This window comes from Podarcis gaigeae (assembly GCF_964106915.1).
Source record: "Podarcis gaigeae genome assembly, chromosome: 5".
NCBI lineage: Eukaryota > Metazoa > Chordata > Lepidosauria > Squamata > Lacertidae > Podarcis > Podarcis gaigeae.
In genome coordinates this window covers 5850728-5871541 of record NC_139681.1, presented here as the reverse complement: position 1 = coordinate 5871541, position 20814 = coordinate 5850728, and the positions used below count along the sequence as shown (strand labels likewise).

The following is a 20814-nucleotide window of genomic DNA, read 5'->3' as shown; positions in this document are numbered from 1 at the left end:
AGTATGCAGATGACACCCAGCTCTACCTCTCCTTTAAATCAGAACCAGTGAAGGCGGTGAAGGTCCTGTGTGAGTGCCTGGAGGCGGTTGGAGGTTGGATGGCGGCTAACAGATTGAGGTTGAATCCTGACAAGACAGAAGTACTGTTTTTGGGGGACAGGAGGCGGGCAGGTGTGGAGGATTCCCTGGTCCTGAATGGGGTAACTGTGCCCCTGAAGGACCAGGTGCGCAGCCTGGGAGTCATTTTGGACTCACAGCTGTCCATGGAGGCGCAGGTTAACTCTGTGTCCAGGGCAGCTGTCTACCAGCTCCACCTGGTACGCAGGCTAAGACCCTACCTCCCCGCGGACTGTCTCGCCAGAGTGGTACATGCTCTGGTTATCTCACACTTGGACTACTGCAACGCGCTCTACGTGGGGCTACCTTTGAAGGTGACCCGGAAACTGCAATTAATCCAGAATGCGGCAGCTAGACTGGTGACTGGGAGTGGCCGCCGGGACCACATAACACCGGTTCTGAGAGATCTGCACTGGCTCCCAGTACGTTTCCGAGCACGATTCAAAGTGTTGGTGCTGACCTTTAAAGCCCTAAATGGCCTCGGTCCTGTATACCTGAAGGAGCGTCTCCACCCCCATCGTTCAGCCTGGACACTGAGATCCAGCGCTGAGGGCCTTCTGGCGGTTCCCTCATTGCGAGAAGTGAGGCTACAGGGAACCAGACAGAGGGCCTTCTCGGTAGCGGCGCCCGCCCTGTGGAACGCCCTCCCATCAGATGTCAAAGAGATAAAGAATTACCTGACATTCAGAAGACATCTGAAGGCAGCCCTGTTCAGGGAAGTTTTTAATATGTAATGCTGTACTGTTTTTAACACTGATTGGGAGCCGCCCAGAGTGGCTGGGGAAACTCAGCCAGATGGGCGGGGTATAAATAAATTATTATTATTATTATTATTATTATTATTATTATTATTATTATTATTTAACCTTTCTTGGGAAAACCCAATAAATTAAAAACAAACTGTTGCCATTGGCCCATTTGTGATATCTCTCGGGACCCTTTTACAAATTAGCCCTGAACTTGGAAGCTTCCTAAGATGCTGGATCCATCCAGCTTTACCTGATTGGTCCCTGGGTCACCACAAGGGTGAACTGATTATTTTTTGTTGTTGTACTGTCTTCAAGCTTATGAAGGGAAAAATCACAAAATATCCACGACATTACCCTTTAGACTGGATACAGATAATCTGTCACAGACTGGATCCTATTGTTGTGAATAGCTGGTCGCTTCATCCACTCTGATTTTGTTCCACATGCAAGTGTGGAGGCTCAGCGAATTATGCCTGGATAAATGACATCAGCCAGGTCGTGTGTGTGTGTGTGTGTGTGTGTGTGTGTGTGCAGAGAGAGAGAGAGATAGATTTTTTCTAAAATGGGTGGCGCTGTGGGTTAAACCACAGAGCCTAGGGCTTGCCGATCAGAAGGTTGGCGGTTCGAATCCCTGTGACAGGGTGAGCTGCCGTTGCTCGGTCCCTGCTCCTGCCAACTTAGCAGTTTGAAAGCACATCAAAGTGCAAGTAGATAAACAGGTACCACTCCAGCGGGAAGGTAAACGGCATTTCCGCGTGCTGCTCTGGTTCGCCAGAAGTGGCTTAGTCATGCTGGCCACATCACCCGGAAGCTGTACACTGGCTCCCTCGGCCAATAAAGCAAGATGAGCACCGCAACCCCAGAGTTGGCTACGACTAGACCTAATGGTCAGGGGTCCCTTTACCTTTATGTTTAGTGATACTCTCATTTTCCTACTCATATTGAAATACAGCCCCTCAAGAGGCCAAACGTAGATTCACAAAATGTTTAGGGGTATCCCCTGCATTCTCCAGAAAATAATAATAATAATAATAATAATAATAATAATAATAATAATAATACCACTTCTAAGGTGGTTTGATTGAGGCAAAGCACAGAAAAGTAAAGCACATGGTCACATAACTCCTAAAGGAGATACCAGATGCTCTTCTACACTGAAGGTCTTCTTTGCAGACTAAGCCATCCCTGAAACATGCAGTGTTTAGAAGTTTCCCAACTTGATGGAAGGATTGAAAGCAGTGGCTGCAGCATTTACTTTGTAGAGTTGTTGGGGGTTTCCTTTCCCATAGGTATTTTTAGTTAATATCATGAATGGTTCTGCATGGTTTCCTTTACGTTTTGCAAAAAGGAAATGAAAATGTGTTGTTGTACCTTAATGACAAATGGCATTGATTATTTTCCAAAGCTGCTACTCAATAACTATACCTTTTTATAAGTCCACCGAAACACACGTTTGCAAACATGGCACCACCGCTGAAACCTGGAAGTATTTTACTGTTTGCAAAGCCCTCTACAACCATTGTTTATTAGCAAGCTTGCAACTGCTTTTTTGAAAAAGGTTATGTGATTGCACTTAAAATACAAACCATGTGTCAACTGCCGCAAATAAGTCCTTTATTGTCTCCACACCCCCCCCCCCCCACTGGAGTAGCTTGCTGCAAGTTTAGTTTTCTGCTTGACTAGATGCCACTGCTCAGACATAGTAGTCTAGGTACCCATAGGGAAACACAAAATGCTTGTATAATTTTTTAATTCACTAGCGGTTTCGTGTTTTCGTTTCTTGAATGGATTTGCCAAGGGTTGTATTACACACCAGAAAAACATGACCCCATTGCCAAAAGTGTTCCTGCTGCTTGCCCCCCATGGCTGCCATGACATCTGGTTGGTCTTCCTGATCTTATAATATTCACCAAAGAATGGGGAACTTGAATTATAATGCAGGGGGACCAGAGGTAATTTAAGCAGACATTGGCCACATCTGTACCCTACATTTAAAGCACTACAATACCACTTTAAATAGTCACAGCTTCCCCCAAAGAATTCTGGGAGCTGTGGTTTGTTAATGGTGCTGAGAGTTTTCCCACCCAGAGCTACAATTCCTTGTTGTTGTTTAGTTGTTTAGTCATGTCCGACTCTTCGTGACCCCATGGACCAGAGCACACCAGGCACTCCTGTCTTCCACTGCCTCCTGCAGTTTGGTCAAACTCATGTTTGTAGCTTCGAGAACACTGTCCAACCATCTCGTCCTCTGTCGTCCCTTCTCCTTGTGCCCTCAATCTTTCCCAGCATCAGGGTCTTTTCCAGGGAGTCTTCTCTTCTCATGAGGTGGCCAAAGTATTGGAGCCTCAGCTTCAGGATCTGTCCTTCCAGTGAGCACTCAGGACCGATTTCCTTCAGAATGGATAGGTTTGATCTTCTTGCAGTCCATGGGACTCTCAAGAGTCTCCTCCAACCCCATACGTATGGATTGTGGCTAATGTCTTGCACACACCACTTCCCAAACCAAGAGAGGGAGCACACTGGGTGCATGGTAAACAGGAATGGGTAGACAGCCAGGCCCTGTGTAGACACAATGGATAGGTTTGATCTTGCAGTCTATGGGACTCTCAAAAACGTGGTTTAAGAATCAAACCCTTTTCACAGGGAACTCTGAGAATTGTGTCTCCGTGCGGGGAATATGGCTCTCCTAACAACTCTCAGCACCCTTAACAAACTACAGCTCCCAGAATTGTTCAGGGGAAGCCATTGTAGAGGCTAATGTGGAATTTGACATGGAGCTGCCATTTTGAGAAGCAGCCTTGAGTTCTTTGTAATCTACAGTTCCTGATTCAATCACGTGGGAATGGTGCTACATGAGAGTTGTAAAGCAAATGCTTCATAATATGTAAGAAAGCAGGAAAGTAATGTATGATGGTGGTCCTTGTTTTTGGTTTTGCTTTGGCTCCTGTGTGTCTTTTGTAAGTTTTAGCGATTTTAAATTTGGAAGTTTAAGTATATTATGTTGGTATGAAACTGTCGTGTGACGGGCCAATGGCCGTAATAAAGATCAATCCAATCCAGGAAAGTAATGAATGCTCTGCTAACATGGAAAATGCTTGTAAAGTCAGCCTGTGTATGTTAACGCAATATAAACTGCATTTAATTTGTGCTCTTAAAGGAGTGTAGGGAAAAGCAGAACAGACAAATTGAAGTGACCAACTTTATTAGAAGGAGTGAAGAAGAATGTGCTAATTCAATATGTGGTTTGGGGTGTAAAAGGAATTCACAGCTTTTATTAGGAGAGTTATTTATTTCTCTGGAAGGGTTTGCAGGAAAGGGTAGGGGGGGAGAGGAGTACCTTTGGTACCTCAAAAGCAACTTACTAAAGTGACACTCCATTAATAAAATGTGCATGTGTTGAGATCACAGAACTCCTATTTGCTTTTGGAGATTATATCCAGGATGCAGCCTACCTTCTTCCTGTAATCCTAGTTGAGTCCAGCACAGCAATAAAAACAGTGGGATGCTTTAACATAATCTTTATTTTATTTTATTTTTCTTCTTTTTGGGGGGGCATTGTTTAGGAGGCTGCATTCAACACTTTGCATCTCTATAGTTCTACCAGTTTAAAAGTCTGTATATGACTTTGTGATGGAGCTGGAAGGAAAGGAATTTTAATATCATTAAATCAAATTGCAGCAATGGGTATGAAAACTGAAAGAAAAAGCGTGTTTAAATAGTTTGGTATATATTACCTCATCTAAAAAAAGTTATTTGACTGACCTTTAGCAATCAGCTAGGCCATTTATATGATTTTTGTAAGTTCTGTATATATCCATAAGTGTCAGACATAATAAATACTTCTAAACAGATGTCTGAATCGTGTCAGAAAGGCAGGACTGTGGAGATTTAAAGCATTTATGGGATCTTGCTCTTGTCTGAGCAGAGTCTTATGAAAGAAGCGACTCAAAGGAAACCCAAAGTAATATATTTTTCAGTGGTGAAATCTTGACTGTATTGAATACTACTGAGAATTTTGCCAGTTCCTCCAATAAAGCAAGAATTTCCATATAGCATAAGCATGACCGTTGAAATCTTTGGAACTTGTTTTTAAATACAGGTGATGTAATAGTTAAATGGTAGGTGGAATACAAGCAAAGGAGGAAATTAGAGGGCTTCCATTAATGTTTTTCACATTGTGGCAAGTCCGAATTCAGGTCATAGGACATAGAAACAAAACGCTTCATCCCTGAAAGTTAAATGCCAGAGGCAAGAGATGCAATTAATGTTTCAGTGTTACAGTGAATCTACATAGTACAGTACTTGTTACAAAGGCTTGGAAGCAGACCCAAGGGAGCTTACACTCTTCAAGGGTAGGAAGCAAAACATCAACAACAATGAAATAAACTAATAACTTCTTCTTCTTCTTCTTCTTCTTCTTCTTCTTCTTCTTCTTCTTCTTATTATTATTATTATTATTTTATTTATACCCTGCCCATCTGTCTCGGTTTCTCCAGTCACTCTGGGCAGCTTACAGCACCTAAAAAATTGTAAAACATTAGTCATTACAAATTTCCCAACACAGGGTTGCCTTCACTGCAAAAACCCAGTGAACTTTGGGTTGTGTTCAGCTAAGTTGTCCTGAAATTTCAATTGAAATTAATAGCCCATTAATTTCACGGTGTCTACACTGAATACAGTGGTACCTCAGGTTAAGTACTTAAGTCGTTGTGGAGGTCCGTTCTTAACCTGAAACTGTTCTTAACCTGAAGCACCACTTTAGTTAATGGGGCCTCCTGCTGCCGCCATGCCGCCGGAGCACGATTTCTGTTCTCATCCTGAAGCAAAGTTCTTAACCTGAAGCACTATTTCTGGGTTAGCAGAGTCTGTAACCTGAAGCGTATGTAACCTGAAGTGTATGTAACCCGAGGTACCACTGTACAACTAAAACTGGACACAACCCTTTTTTACCGCATTGATTTCAATGGTAGTTCAGCATATGTGTCAAAACTATCCTCAGTTTTTGAAATGAGAAAAAACAACCAAGGGGTAAAATGTGGGAAAGCAGAAGTAAGTGGGATGAAAGAAAACATATGCAGTTACATGTCATATAGCAATGGTATTCCTCCCCCATTAGATAGCATGTATGTATAGCTTTTTGGGGGGACGCGGGTGGCGCGGTGGGTAAAAGCCTCAGCGCCTAGGGCTTGCCGATCGAAAGGTCGGCGGTTCGAATCCCCGCAGCGGGGTGCGCTCCCGTTGCTCGGTCCCAGCGCCTGCCAACCTAGCAGTTCGAAAGCACCCTCGGGTGCAAGTAGATAAATAGGGACCGCTTTCTAGCGGGAAGGTAAACGGCGTTTCCGTGTGCGGCTCTGGCTCGCCAGAGCAGCGATGTCACGCTGGCCACGTGACCCGGAAGTGTCTCCGGACAGCGCTGGCCCCTGGCCTCTTAAGTGAGATGGGCGCACAACCCCAGAGTCTGGCAAGACTGGCCCGTATGGGCAGGGGTACCTTTACCTTTTTATGTATAGCTTTGGTTTAATATGGAGCTCAAAGACGTTTGTGAAAGGAGGGTGACATCATGGGGAGTTCCTAAATCGTTCAGCAGCTTCTAAACAATTCCCAAGTGGTGGATTAATTTTGCCTTCTCCCTGAAGAGACCTCAGATGAGACAGTGAATGATTTGCCAGTGGTTTTAAACTCATTATGAGGACAGCCAGACAATATCGCAGGGGCCTTAAATTAATGGCAGCTTGCAATCGAAAGGAAACACAGGTGGAACTTCATAAGCCAATTTGCATATGCTCAAAGGTTAAGAAAGAAATGAGTCTGTTGTGGTGGGGGGGGGGAGGAAAGCTCAGTAGTATAATGCAGATCAAAGTAGGCCACACAGAGCAAGCTGGGCCACTGGACTGACTCGCGAGAAAGCAGCTTTCTGTGTTCAGTGTATCCATGAATAAATAGAATATTCAAAGGTAAGCAAGAGTAGACAGATGGTTTTCTTTTCTTTATCCAGTGCTTTGTCATGTTTTGGTTAGAATTATCTTCTATTTCCAACCTCCATCTCAGCCTTCTGTACTATTTCTGCTCCTCCCACAGACCTCGGTGTCAACAGTTCCAACAGGAGAGATATGAAATGTTGGGTGGGGAAAATATGAAAGTGCCCTGTTGCTAAACAGACGGTGGTGTTCCAGCTGTTGATGCTTTCAAATCATTTTGAAAGACTAGATTTTGAAACCAATGCTGGGAACAGTGCAGAGCCTTTTTCAGCAGTGTGCGACATCTAAATAATTAGTCTGAGCTACCATGAGTGTCCTGGGACGCGGGTGGCGCTGTGGGTAAAAGCCTCAGCTCCTAGGGCTTGCCGATCAAACGGTCGGCGGTTCGAATCCCCGCGGCGGGGTGCGCTCCCGTTGCTCAGTCCCAGCGCCTGCCAACCTAGCAGTTCGAAAGCACCCTCGGGTGCAAGTAGATAAATAGGGACCGCTTTCTAGCGGGAAGGTAAACGGCGTTTCCGTGTGCAGCTCTGGCGCGCCAGAGCAGCGATGTCACGCTGGCCACATGACCCGGAGGTGTCTTCGGACAGCGCTGGCCCCTGGCCTCTTGAGTGAGATGGGCGCACAACCCCAGAGTCTGGCAAGACTGGCCCGTACGGGCAGGGGTACCTTTACCTTTACCTTTTACCATGAGTGTCCATGGAAGTAATTTTGAAGGAATTAAATGTGTGAAGTTAAAGCATTTGAAATCAAAGAGTGTGTCTCCATCACAGATGAACACTGATTTCTTCAGCTGATTTCATCAGCTGGTTTTGACCTTTAAAGCCCTAGCACCCACGTACCTACGGGACCCCTTCTCCTGGTATGCGCCGTGGAGGACCTTAAGGTCCACAAATAGCAACACTTTGGAGGTCCCAAGCCTCAAGGAGGTTAGATTGGTTTCAACTAGGGCCAGGGCCTTTTCAGCACTGGCCCCAATCTGGTGGAATGCTCTGTCACAAGAGACTAGGGCCCTGTGGGACTTGACATCTTTCGCAGGGCCTGCAAGACAGAGCTGTTCCGCCTGGCCTTTGGTTTGGACTCAGTCTGACCGTTATGTTTCCCTCCCCTTATGGTTTCGATTTATTGACTATTTTAAAATGAGGCTGCATTTTAAATTGCATTTAAACCTGTATTTTAAATTGGTTTCCCCCCCCCTTCCCCCCTATTATGTTTTTACTGTGATTTTATTGGTGTTAGCCGCCCTGAGCCCGACTCTGGCCGGGGAGGGCGGGGTATAAATAAAAATTATTATTATTAGTCAATTCCTGTTTCCTCAGAAAGCCCTGGGAATGGAGGGTCTCTCAGGCAGAGTTCTCTACAGGAGGGATGGGTCAGTATTTTGTGGCTTCCTTTGGTTCTCTATATGTTGCAGTTAACTCAAGCTCTCAGCAAAGTACCAATGGGTTTTAAGACCTCAGTGCTACCTCCAAAAGTAGAGGTGGGCCGTATTTTATTCTTCAGAACTACTCTGCTCTCCAGAAGTGATTTGGGGGTGAGAAGTGTGTTTTCCCACACAAGTGGTCCTCTCGAGAGATTCCAGGCTGCATAATGAGGTTGGTGCCCCCTAGATAGAATGACCAGAGTGCACTAAACCTGCTACCCACTTAAAATACAATTGTAGTTCTCAAAAATGGCTTATTTGTTAAACTTACCTGAAGCTGGTTTAACCACTGCAGAAATACAAACAAACCCTCAAACCAAAAATAAGTGAAGGTTGATCCGAAATAGAAACAGCAGTTCAAATAACAGATGCATAGTCAGCCTTGACAGACTTGTTGAGGGGCTGGATCTGAAATTGTCAACCTTTATTGTTTCCTGGAATATCTTTACCAGATGCTTTGTAGAACCAGGTGCCTTTGTTGTGGATACGGTGCTCTACATAATTTGAAGATTTCACCTTCAGATGAGTTGGTAATGTCTTTTATTTTGCAGGGAATTCATTTTCCCTGCAAAAAAAAAAAAATAATACTAAGATATTTCCAACCCCACATTGCTATATAATCAATTGGATTGTGATGCTATTCTCCTTAGTGATCAGTGGAGGAGGTGACTCTGGGCTGACTCCCAATCTTCTTGAGCCACCCAGGTTCATGTGCTTGCATGTGAGGTGCATATGTGAGGTGTTATTGCATGCTATCACAGTGTGTCCTTGACATGCTGAAAGCTGATTTCAGCACCAGGGCTGGTGGGCTGGAAGACCCTGTTTTTTCCCCATGGCCACCATGTCAGGAGTTCAGCGTACACTCAAGTAGGACCCTGGCAGAGACACATGCCCGACTGGCATGTTCCCTCTCTCCTGGTTGATCGTTCAGGAGCTTCATAAGCTTTCTTCAGCCCGAACAGCACAGCGACTGATGTCAACAGACACCGGCACACTTAGGGATCTGCAGAGTTTGCGCAGTTGCGTAACAGACCTCAGCAACTCAGCATTTTGGCTAATCCACTTTGTTTGCATATAAACACACACGGAGCACTGCAACATGGCTCCCCCTCTCTCTCTAGCATCAGACAGCAAAGAGAAAAAGAACAAAGGACAATAGTCCCACTTCACAGAACACAGTAACACAAACATCCTGTCTTCGTCAATTCCTGTCTTCATCACTTCCTACTCTGTGGAGTCAAAACATATACTGTCATGTGAAAGACAACAATCCCATGACTGCAATCATAGATCAGGAATTCTAACACACCATACAGGTTCTACTGAAAACAGCTCAGCTGGACACATGACTTCCTGGTGCATTTTGTTAACAGAATCATGTTTCCAAGGTCAGTTTTTAGGTAATACCTCCATTAGGTCAACCAAAATTTCACAAGGCGGTATGCAGGGTTTCAAGATCTCATCGGGCTGGAGGCGAGAAACATGTTTAGGCACCTGTTGAAGCCATGGCTTCTGCATCTGGTCACAGCTTGAAGACAGAAAGAGGGACGAGATATCTGGTGTTTAATGGAGGCCATTTAGGTGCTATGTAGGCAACTCCAGAGGGGGTGCTTCGTCATCATCATCATCAATAAAAACCTATATTTATATAGGTACCAACTGAGAAGATCCATAAAAAACAACTGTAGGAAAAGGAATTATTGTGAAAATAAGAATTTTTTTGGGGTGGGGTGTGTGCCAAAATTTGTCCTCACTCAGAGCACCACATTACCAAAATCTGCCTCTGATGTAGGCATCAGCTTGTAGTATGGCTTGAAAAATAACAATAGCTGACTCACTCTCTTTTTTAAAAAAAATGCAAAAAGCTACCCAGTTTGGCTTCTCTTGACTTTCCCCCCAGCACACCACCTAAAATTAATTTCCACCTTTGCTAACATAAGGACTTCCTAGTTTCTCTTGATTCCTGTTTTCTACCTGTCAAGGGGCTTACGCGTGTCACTTAAGGATGGAAACAGACCTGGGTAAAAAGACTATTCTTGCATTTTTGGAGATGGGTTTAGGGTTGCATCTAAGTGCAGTGCTGGACTTAGCAATACATGTTTTGTCAAATTCATCTTTGCAGGCATTTGCAATGGGAGAATTTAATCCTTTCTTCCCCCGTCTGCAGGGAAATCCCACCACTGAAGGGATCCCTCCAATGGGAGATTTCCTCCAAATGTGACTCTTAGTTCTGCTTAGAAATACTTCTAAAGAGAGCTGCTCTTGCTTTAGAATCATAGAATCATAGAGTTGGAAGAGACCATTCTGGGAGAAAAAAATGGCAGTTGGCACTGCACTATTTTCCCCCCTCCCCTCCAAGTCTTCCTGCTCCTCCCCCCCCCCCTTTTATTGTGATAATTTGGCATATACCAATTTGGGAAATATATGCTTGACAAGGTAATTTTTTTAAAAAAAAAATCAGCCCAAGTAAGAGTTGTGGATGGTTTAGTTGTTTTATTGTGCATCAGTATGCTGGTGCAGGGCTACAAAAAATAATTGCCAACATAAACCTCCCCCCTCCGCAAAATCCAGGGGTGTGTTTCTTCTGAAAGGCAGCAATAGCAGCAAAAAGGTTTTATATTGGGGAAGCCAACCTTTACTTATTTCTGCATTCATACATCTGGAGGAACAAACATGATTAAGAGGTGCAAAATCTCTTGCCAAAATCCCGAATATTCCCTTTTCTTGCCCAGGACTTTTATTCCCCAGGACTGCAGAATGGAGTGGAATTGAGAGAATGGTTTTCTCAATTCTGGTACATGTGTGCAACTCTGTGCTTCAAACAGTGCTTTTCTCTTTTCTTAAAAATGTTTAGGGGTACTCTCATTTTCCTACTCAAATTGAAATATTGCCCCTCAATGAGGCCAAACTTAGAGTCACAAAATGTTTAAGGGTATGTGTACTCCTGCGTCCGTCCGTCCCCCCGAAAAAAAGCACTGGTTTCAACCATCACCAGTTCTAATGGTCCACTCATAATGCATGAAGGAAACTCAGGTCGCTTCTGAATCAGGAAACTGTCTTTAACATGAATATTTTTTCAATCACAGCAAACCGCCTGTGCCAGAAAACATCTGTTTTTGAATAAGAAGCATTTGTGTTGCTCAGGGGAGAATATGTGTATATACTCTTGATGTATGTAAAAGGGAAGGGGGGGACTTATAGGCTTCCTTAAAACTCTGCAGAGTAATTGTAACTTGTCAGGGAAAGACATTATAATTATGTCTACTAGAACCTACATCTCCAGGCACACAATGGAATTCATCTTTTCATAGGTAGCTTTATTCTTCAACAATACCATGTATTAGTACGTGCAGTTTTATTGCCCCTTATTTCTAAAAAAAACAAAAAAAAAGCAAAAGGAGAAAGCTGTTTTATATTATTTCGGGGGGGGGGGGACACAAAATCTCACATCCATATCCTTTGCATTCCCAAAGTGGATGCTATTTAGGTGTAAGCTGGGCTGGCAGCGTGTCTCGTAAATACAAATTTCACAATTTAGTGTTGGCAGTGGGGGGCGATATGGAAAATAAAGCTAATGTGCAAGATCTGAGCCTGTGTGTGCTGCTTGCTGCTCCCTGAGTGGCCTCCGAGCACACAGTGATGCTCCTCACAAAGGGACAGCCCCTTGCAGGATTGGACTTTCCTGCTCTTGCTTGGGAGGAGGGAAGAAGAATACATAGGATCTCCTCCTTTCCCCATCTCCAACCTCTTGCTAAAAATAGGTAAAGGTACCCCTGCCCGTACGGGCCAGTCTTGCCAGACTATAGGGTTGTGCGCTCATCTCACTCTAGAGGCCGGGAGCTGGCGCTGTCCGCAGACACTTCCGGGTCACGTGGCCAGCGTAACAAGCTGCATCTGGCGAGCCAGCGCAGCACACGGAAGCGCCGTTTACCTTCCCGCTATAAAGCGGTACCTATTTATCTACTTGCACTTAGGGGTGCTTTCGAACTGCTAGGTTGGCAGGCGCTGGGACCGAAGACGGGAGCTCACCCCACCGCGGGGATTCGAGCCGCTGACCATACGATCGGCAAGTTCTAGGCACTGAGGTTTTACCCACAGCGCCCCCCGCGTCCCTAAAAATAGGGTGTTAGAAACCCTCCAGATTGCTTCAGATAAAGGGCAGGCGGTCCCTGATTGCCCAGGATGGGTCACCCAAACTGGGGGGCGTGGATTGAGGCCCTGGGCTGGATCAGGGGGGCAGTGCACAGTCTCAATATTTGTGATGAACGTTCATGTGTGAACATGTTCCTAAGTAACTCCAGAGTATTACTTCATAGTCTCATGAAGACTTGTGCCTGAAAGGCATTGCTTAACACAGGATGTGTAGTTATTATGACTTGATTTAGTAAGAGCCCCGTGATGCTAACCTTCCACTGACAAGACAAAGCCCAGTAGACATGAATGGGACTAACGATGATCATAGGAAAACTGTAGACACTGATGTTGTTTCTTACGCACCTACCTTATGCACAGCTTCATGAACTTTCTGTCATGGTCAGTGATTGTAGTTTTGTTAATCTACTGTATTTCATAATGAATTTCTATTTATGAAAGACCTCCTGGAAAGATCAATTGTTAAGGGGGATCTCCTGTTTTAATTAGCCTCTTGCCATTGCCCACTAGCTGTATGGTAACATTTGTTAAATTTATTTTGCCACGTAATTGTGTCCAAAATTAATTGTTCCTATTAGAGCAAGAGCAGCAGCAAGGACGTTTGATACAATGGTGTGTCAAATTTGACAAATGTTTTTGTGATAGGCAGGAAGGCATTATGACTCATGTGCCACATGAACACTTTCCTCTGACTTGAGGTCTCTTGAAGCTGATAAAATTGCTTTGTCCATATTAAAATGCAAACCTCCAGCCCCTGGAGTTGCAAATGTGCTCTGAAATCACCAAACCCAAATTTATGATGTTTTATCATCTTGTGGCTATTAAGTTAATTGGACTGACATTTCCAGCACTTTTGATCACCATGGTTCTTGTCTAACATTATTCACAAGATAATGTTGTCTTGCTTGAATGTGCAAAACTACTATATGTTACCATGTAATAATAAATCATCATGGATTGTTGCCTATTTTAACCTCTGACAATTAACCAACAATAGGTGTGAAGATCAAAGGTTGTAAGGCTGTTTGAAGCATGCTCTTTGCATGCAATGGTGCAATGGTTATCCCAGTCACTAATATATGAACTTAGCTGGTGTGCAGGGATTTATCAACATTCCTTATATATTAATGGGGATGGTCATAAAATACACGTGGATCTCTGTTTCAGACATTGTAAATATTAGGATTGTAACATTTACTTGATTAATCTGCTAAAACTAATTCACTAAACAACTTTGATGTGCTATAATTAATTAGGGAGTCAACTTTGATTTAAAAAATAATAATACTAATAATTTTAATGTATTTTACATCATCTTAAAAGAAACATGTCTCCTCCTATCCCAGGAAGGAGTGTCTCCCAAATATTAAGGTCTAAAGAATTATTTTTGACGCCCGGCCCAAGTTGTAGAATACAGAAACATCCCTCTGTAAGACTTTTTCAGGCCAACAGTCCTATTCATTTGTTTATAATTCCCTTTCTTAGATGGGCCAGTCATTCTTGTGTTTATATTCTTTTGCCATATTTTATGTTGCTCACCACAATGGCATTTTATGTGAGTGGGTGGTATATAAATACTTCTATAAATGAATCAAAACAAAATATGCAAATTTAATTGATTATTTAATTGACCAGTCCACATGTGACTGACTATGATTTCATGACTTTATTAGAATGTGGTCTAGTGACTATGAAAGGAGAGATCATTTTTTAAAATACATAAAATATGCATTTTTTATTTGCACTATCTCTGCACCAAATAGCATTAGTTTGTAACCCAATTAGTAGTTGAATTCTGATCCACAGGCAAGTTGAGTATCAGATGGAGTCAGTCAATTGCACAAAGCAGTCCCAAGGAACTCCTCCTCCATCGGTACTTTGTTCACATTTAGGACATTTTGGTCTTTTGCTCCTACAGTGCAAATTCTGAGTCTAACAACTGTGACTTTGTTTGGTTGAACTTTGGATTAAATTTGCTGAATCCCCTCCTTTTGAGAGTTCTGTTAATTCCCGTATTGGGGAGGGGGACACATTTGCCACACCCTCCTTCCCTGCAAGAAGAGAAGAAATGGACAGCCCCTCAGGGGTAATTGGGCAAGCACATGGGGCAATTTGCCCAATGGGGGGAAGTGGTGATCAGGCTATTTAAGCCTGCTTCACCCAACACTCCCTCCTCTTCTCACTGAGACACCTACCCTCCAACCCCTTTTTCTGCGTGAGCTCTGCTAGTTGCCTTCTTTGTTGTTGTTTTTTAATTTCTTTTTATTGAATTTCACTTAAGTAACCAAAAGAGAAAACAAATCAACCATTTCAAAAAGAATATTCAGACATAACATAAATATAACATCAGTTTCTGTTACAGTTCTTTGTCTTCACTTAGATCTTTATATCTTTAAACATTTAAATCTTTCCTCCACACACCTATTGACCTCCTTCCCTCCCGATTTCGGGCTTCTTAATATGAATACTTTCTTTTTCCTGCAGCTGATAATTTTTAATGTTTTACACATTGTGAGATCTATATCAAACCTGGTATAGTTTTTAAGTTTCTATAGTTCCTTTCAATGTATACCATAAATTTATTCCAATCACTAATAAACTTTGTATTTTTTTGGTTTCTAATTTTTTGTGTCATTTTTGCTAGTTCAATAAATTCAAATAATTTAATTTGCCAATTTCTAATCGTTAGGGTGTTTGGACTTTTCCAATTTTGAGCAATTAATATTCTAGCCGCAACTGTAGCATACTGGAATAATGTCTTATCTTCTTTTTTGATTTCATTCCCAATTATTCCTAGTAGGAAGGCCTGTGGACTTTTAGGGAAGGTGTATTTGAATTTTTTTTTAACTCATTATAAATAAGTTCCCAATATTTCTTCATTTCTTCGCATGTCCACCACATATGGTAGAAATTGCCTTCTTTGATTTTACACTTCCAACAAGCCTTATTTCCTGTTTTATACATTTTCCCTAATTTTGCCGGTGTGATGTACCACCTAGTTGCTACTTTGAAGGGACTGAGTAGGATTTTTTGGGGGGACAGGGTAACACTAATTGGTGCATGTCACATTATTTTTGCCTACTTCACACTGTTGGGTTTTGTCAGCGTGACTGGAGTGGTGTTTGGTCAGGATTTGGCTAGTTGTCATTTGGTCTGGGTGGGTGAGTGGATTTTGGAAAATATCCGACTAATATTGGAGCCACAGTGGTGTTTGGGAGCTGAAATGCTCCCATCAACCCACCTCACCACCCGAACCTCATTGGTTTTGGTGAATTTGGTTGAATTATTCTGATTGGCAGATTCTATAGTTGTTATACTATATTTTAATAACTGTAACTTGTTACCCATCTTTCTTGTCTCACGTCTTCTTGGGTGTGTTGACAAGTGTCCTTTTCTGCCTTATCAGAACTTTGAATAAAATTGCATCCTGGGAAATGCATGTATTTTCAACGAGACAAAACCAAGGCTGAAGACAGAGTCTTGTAGAAAGACAGCCCTTGAATCACTAGATTTCAATAATTAAGAAAAAGCTGGTGCTGGTTCTGCTGTTATTTCCTGTGATGCATGAGCTTTCTCCATCTCTCCATAGGCTCACCGTACACAGGAAATCCAAAAAACAAAGTGGAATGGGGTGATCTTGAAAGCTAAAAAATAATAATAATTGGATATTGCAGTTTTGTATATACGCCAATAAGTTATTTAACAAAGTAGCAACTTCTCTGTTAAAGCAATTACAGCCCACAATTCCTCATCCAAATCTATCATGAAAACTGGGGAGGGGGAAGAGAATAAGTTAAGGTACAAGGCCAATAAAGAAAGCTCTCAGTTGGATTGATTTTAGGATGGTGGATCTTATTGCTTGCATATGCTGTCCACTTAATAATTTGCCTAGAAGGAACACTCGCTGCAAAAGCATAGCATTTATTTTTCCAGAGGTCACCATATGTAAGCCAGACAGCAGCACAAGTGATATATTATACATGACAACCCTGAATGTTGCTACACAACGAGATTCCAATTCTCAATGTCCTTCGAGAATTGTTCAATATCCTTGATGGTATCTTATGTCTGGAATACTGAGAATATGGCATTTTTTAAGTCCTTACTAATCAGTCAAGGATAACATGACATTCATGCAGTTTTGGGATTGCTCTGTTTCTGCTGGATTACGTTGGTCACTCAGATGAAAGAAGCATGAGATCTTTTGGCGTTTGCAGGATCCTTTTTCTCTGAAATGATCTCAGCAACATATACATAAGATCTCAGCAACTTAGATTTTTCATGCTAAGAAATTTGACAAGTCCATTAAAAAGAAGCCAACAGTATATCAAACTAATCAAATACTTTGATTCAATGGGTTGCTGAGATGTCCTGCCTGCTAGCTCAGAGGCTCCATCCATCTGTTTCTCTTGTTGGGCTGCTCTCCCCACAACTTCCATACAGAGTGAAAGGGAGTGTGTGTGTTTCTTAAATCCAAAGAATTGTGCAGCTATATCTATGCACTCAAGGGAACATTGGACGTGTTTTCTCCCCACATGCCAGAATGATGACACAAGATATATATGCGGTTAAAAGGAACCACAGCTTCATGAAAGCTTCCATGGGTATGAAATAAGCAAAGCATTGCAAAACCTACTGAGTTGCAACCAAAAAGTCTGTGCTTCTTTAATGCTTAAAGTGAGAGTCATGAGGGTGCTGTCCTGCTGTTTTGCATGTGAAGTCCCCCAAACCCCCTCCAAAATAAATCGCACAGGACACAGAATATTTGTTTAAGAATTTTTGGCATTAATTTGGCCACAACTTTATTGATTACCCCTTTTGAGGCTTAGGCATTGGTTCAGACTACCTCCTGCCAACCTAGCAGTTCGAAAGCACGTCAATGTGCAAGTAGATAAATAGGTACCACTCCGGCGGAAAAGGTAAACGGCGTTTCCATGCGCTGCTCTGGTTCACCAGAAGCGGCTTAGTCATGCTGGCCACATGACCTGGAAGCTGTACGCCGGCTCCCTTGGCCAATAAAGTGAGATGAGCACCGCAACCCCAGAGTCGTCCACGACTGGACCTAATGGCCATGGGCCCCTTTACCTTTACCTGAACCTAAACCTGCACGGTGGCAGGAACAGGAGTGACAACTGGACTTCCAGATGTCAGTAAGGGAAAACATACTGGTGGAGCACAGAGGCAGATTTCCACCTCTTAGTTCACCCCAGATGCTCCCAGAAACTCTGGCAACCCCTGAAAGGGGATTGGACAGAGCAAATCGAGCCCCTGGATTCCTTTAACGGAATTCCCTAGCAGCAGCAACCAAAAATGAGGGGCAGGCACAGCCAATGCAAAATCCCCTCCACCAAAGAATGAACCAGTGTCTAACCACCAACCTTACAAAGTTGCTCTCTCTCTCCTATCATGCCAAATGGCAAGCCACACCCAAAACTGATTATGCACACATACAAAACATCCATAAGGGATTCCTAAACCCATGGAAATACTGAAAGTAACTGTTTTGCCCATTCTCCTTGTATTCTGCTCTTAGCTAAGCTGTTCTTCCACCCCATCAAACCAACATAACATAGTAAGAAGGACCAGGTTCCTTTATCACATGGCTGTGGTTTGTTGTAGCTTCCTGTATGACACTGTTATTGTTGTTTTAGATTGGACTTTAATTATACATTACATTATTTTAGGAACACTCTGTTCTTCAGAGTTCATTCCAACTCAGGTCTAGTAATAACTTGCCTTGGTGATACAAAAGATCTTAAAGAATATTGGTGTTGAGTTTAACAGCTTGCAGGACTTGTGCCATTCTCTATTACTGTCATGAGGCATTGACGTTAAATGTTGTTATATTAATTTACTTTGAAAGGCTTAGAGATTAGAAAACATACCCTTGAAATCCCCAGTCGCTTCCTAGAGTTTGAAAATAAAGATAATAATCTCAAGATAGCAAAAGCTATTGCAGGAAAATGTTTTCCTCCCACCCAATTTCAAAGACCCATTCAGAGATTTCAGGAGATGGAGTGAATTTTGTGCACAGGGTGTCAATAGCTATCCTCCCGAATGCATTTTGTTGTGTCCAGAATGATGTCGTGTAACTCCGTTATAAGGGCATTCTAGGCAAAACAAAATGGCAGCAGACACCCAAATGCAGACAGGAGGAGTGCTACTGGTGACTACTGTCCCAACCACAACTTTTGTCATCTCCACCCAAAAATGCAGGTGAGGGGAGGCAGTTTAACTTCCTTTGTTCTCTCCTCCTCAACCTCACCACCAGCTCCTAAATTCAGGGGGTGGGAAACAGGTAGGGATTAGATTCATAAAGGGAAAACCAACTGAAAATGAGTAAGATCAATCTAAGTGTGGGAAAAAACGGAAGTGAGATTCTGCAGTTTATTTACAACATGGAGTGTGTGTTTTGTGTGTGGTGCAACTATTAATTTATTTGCCAAAGCGGAAGGGAGATCTCTTGGGCCATAGGTTAAGACATCGCATGCTTTGGATGTGGAAGGTCCCCAACTGCAGTCCATGGTTATGAAAAGGAAATCTGGATGGGAAAGATTCTTGCCTAACCATTGGTGGAGCTATTGCAAACCAGAGCCAAGAGGAGGCAGGACTTCCTCTTTAGTGTTTTACTACCATGCATATAGATATGTACGGCCTAGAAGCCAAAGACTCAGCTGAACCTTTCTTGAGAAGTCAGAACTAACTATACATTCAGTCTTTTCAGGCCTGTACCACTTCAGATTATGAGAAGGGACCACACTGACCATCTATCTGTCTGTCTATCTATCTATCTATCTATCTATCTATCTATCTATCTATATCTATCTATTTATCTATCTATCTATCATCTATCTATCTATCTATCTATCTATCTATCTATCTATCTATCATCTATCTATCTATATCTATCTATCTATCTATCATCTATCTATCTATCATCTATCTATCTATACACACACACAGAGAGAGAGAAACTAGCATAGAGCAAAAAGGTTTTCACTTAGTCCTCTCCCTGTTTTTTATGCCAAGAAGTATTAAAAAGTGCAATCTATTACCTACAGTCTGGAGAATAATAGCCCCAGAAGGCTGTACCATATGATTATACTAAATATATAAATCAGCCTTCAGCCATTTAAGCCAGTTTGGAAAATAGTACATATTGTTGTTGTTTTTTAACTACCAGAACAAAAATGAAACATATTGCAATAGACTGAGTCAAACATCAGAAATGCTTCTCTTGTCCAAATTTATTTAATCTGGATTTCCCTCCTTTTAATGGCTGTTTCTCATTAGCGCTTTCATTAATAAAAATTGTTGAGTTCATTCTTTGATCCAGACACCCTTCCCTTTTATGAGTCTCCCCCCCCCCCCAAACAAAAACCTCAGCTTGCCCTTCTGGGGTGTCTGAATAAGTGAGTCCTACTGTTCTACTAATGACATGGGTAAACTGAATTAAATAAAAACACGAATCCTTGGCATTTAAACGTCAACCTAAACAATCCCAAATCACCCACAGAATGTGCAAATTAACCTTATGTTTTGGTGTGTTTTCCCACAGCCACACACTCGAGACAACTGCTCTTTTGTGGCAATTGCCCTACATTTCCCTCAACTGTTTCACTTCCGTTATCTCCGCACTTTGCATCCCATAATTCATGGGGATGGATTAGTGCAGCTATGCATATGAGGTCGTGAATGTGGGATAACCTCTGTAGAAAAGGGTAATTCTGTACTAACAAGTAAGGGGCCAACTTCTGCTAAGGGTACTGGGAGGTAAATAACATTCTCTGGCTTTCCAGTCTAGTTCTCAAAAGTTCTGCATGCAGAAGTAGAAAAACAAGCCAACTCAAATGAAGTGTAGATGAAGTAACATAAAACTTGGGATTTATTCTTTTATTATTATTGATTAAATTTCTGAGCCACATTTCATACGGGAATCACAGGGCAATATAATACAATACAAAAACACAAAAATGCATACCATGGTTATAAACAAAATTTAGTTTGTGTGCTGAACTGATGTACTAATAATTCATACCCAGTCGTCTCCATGCTTGGTTAGATTAATTGTTTCTTCCTCCTTCCTCTGCAGGACAATATTTTTAAGCTGGAAGATTCACATTTTGAAAACGGCAGAGGAAAAAGCCCCTATGACCCCAAACTGCTGACAGCTTCTCTTTTAATAGGTAGGATTTATTTATTTGTTTGTTTATTTTCATAAAATAGGCTTTATCTATAGGTACCTGCTTCTTCCTGTTCCTGATGGTTATCAGAGGCTTTGCTTCCTTATTTCAACATCTTCCCAGGGAGAAATGGAATGTGGTTTTGTTTGGCTGCACCACAAGTGAAGACACGCTTAATCCTACACAACAATAGCAACCCATAATTTCTGATGATA

At 42.3% G+C, this 20814-nt stretch overlaps 1 protein-coding gene across 1 annotated transcript in view; it reads left to right on the top strand.

Annotated features, from left to right (window-relative positions):
* The window catches only part of SEMA3A (semaphorin 3A), a 193278-nt gene that overhangs the window by 104110 nt on the left and 68354 nt on the right, over positions 1-20814 (top strand). The window contains exon 5 of the mRNA XM_083738745.1: positions 20509-20602. Within this exon, the coding sequence (XP_083594871.1) occupies positions 20509-20602 (94 nt within the window). The remainder of the gene's footprint in view (positions 1-20508; positions 20603-20814) is intronic.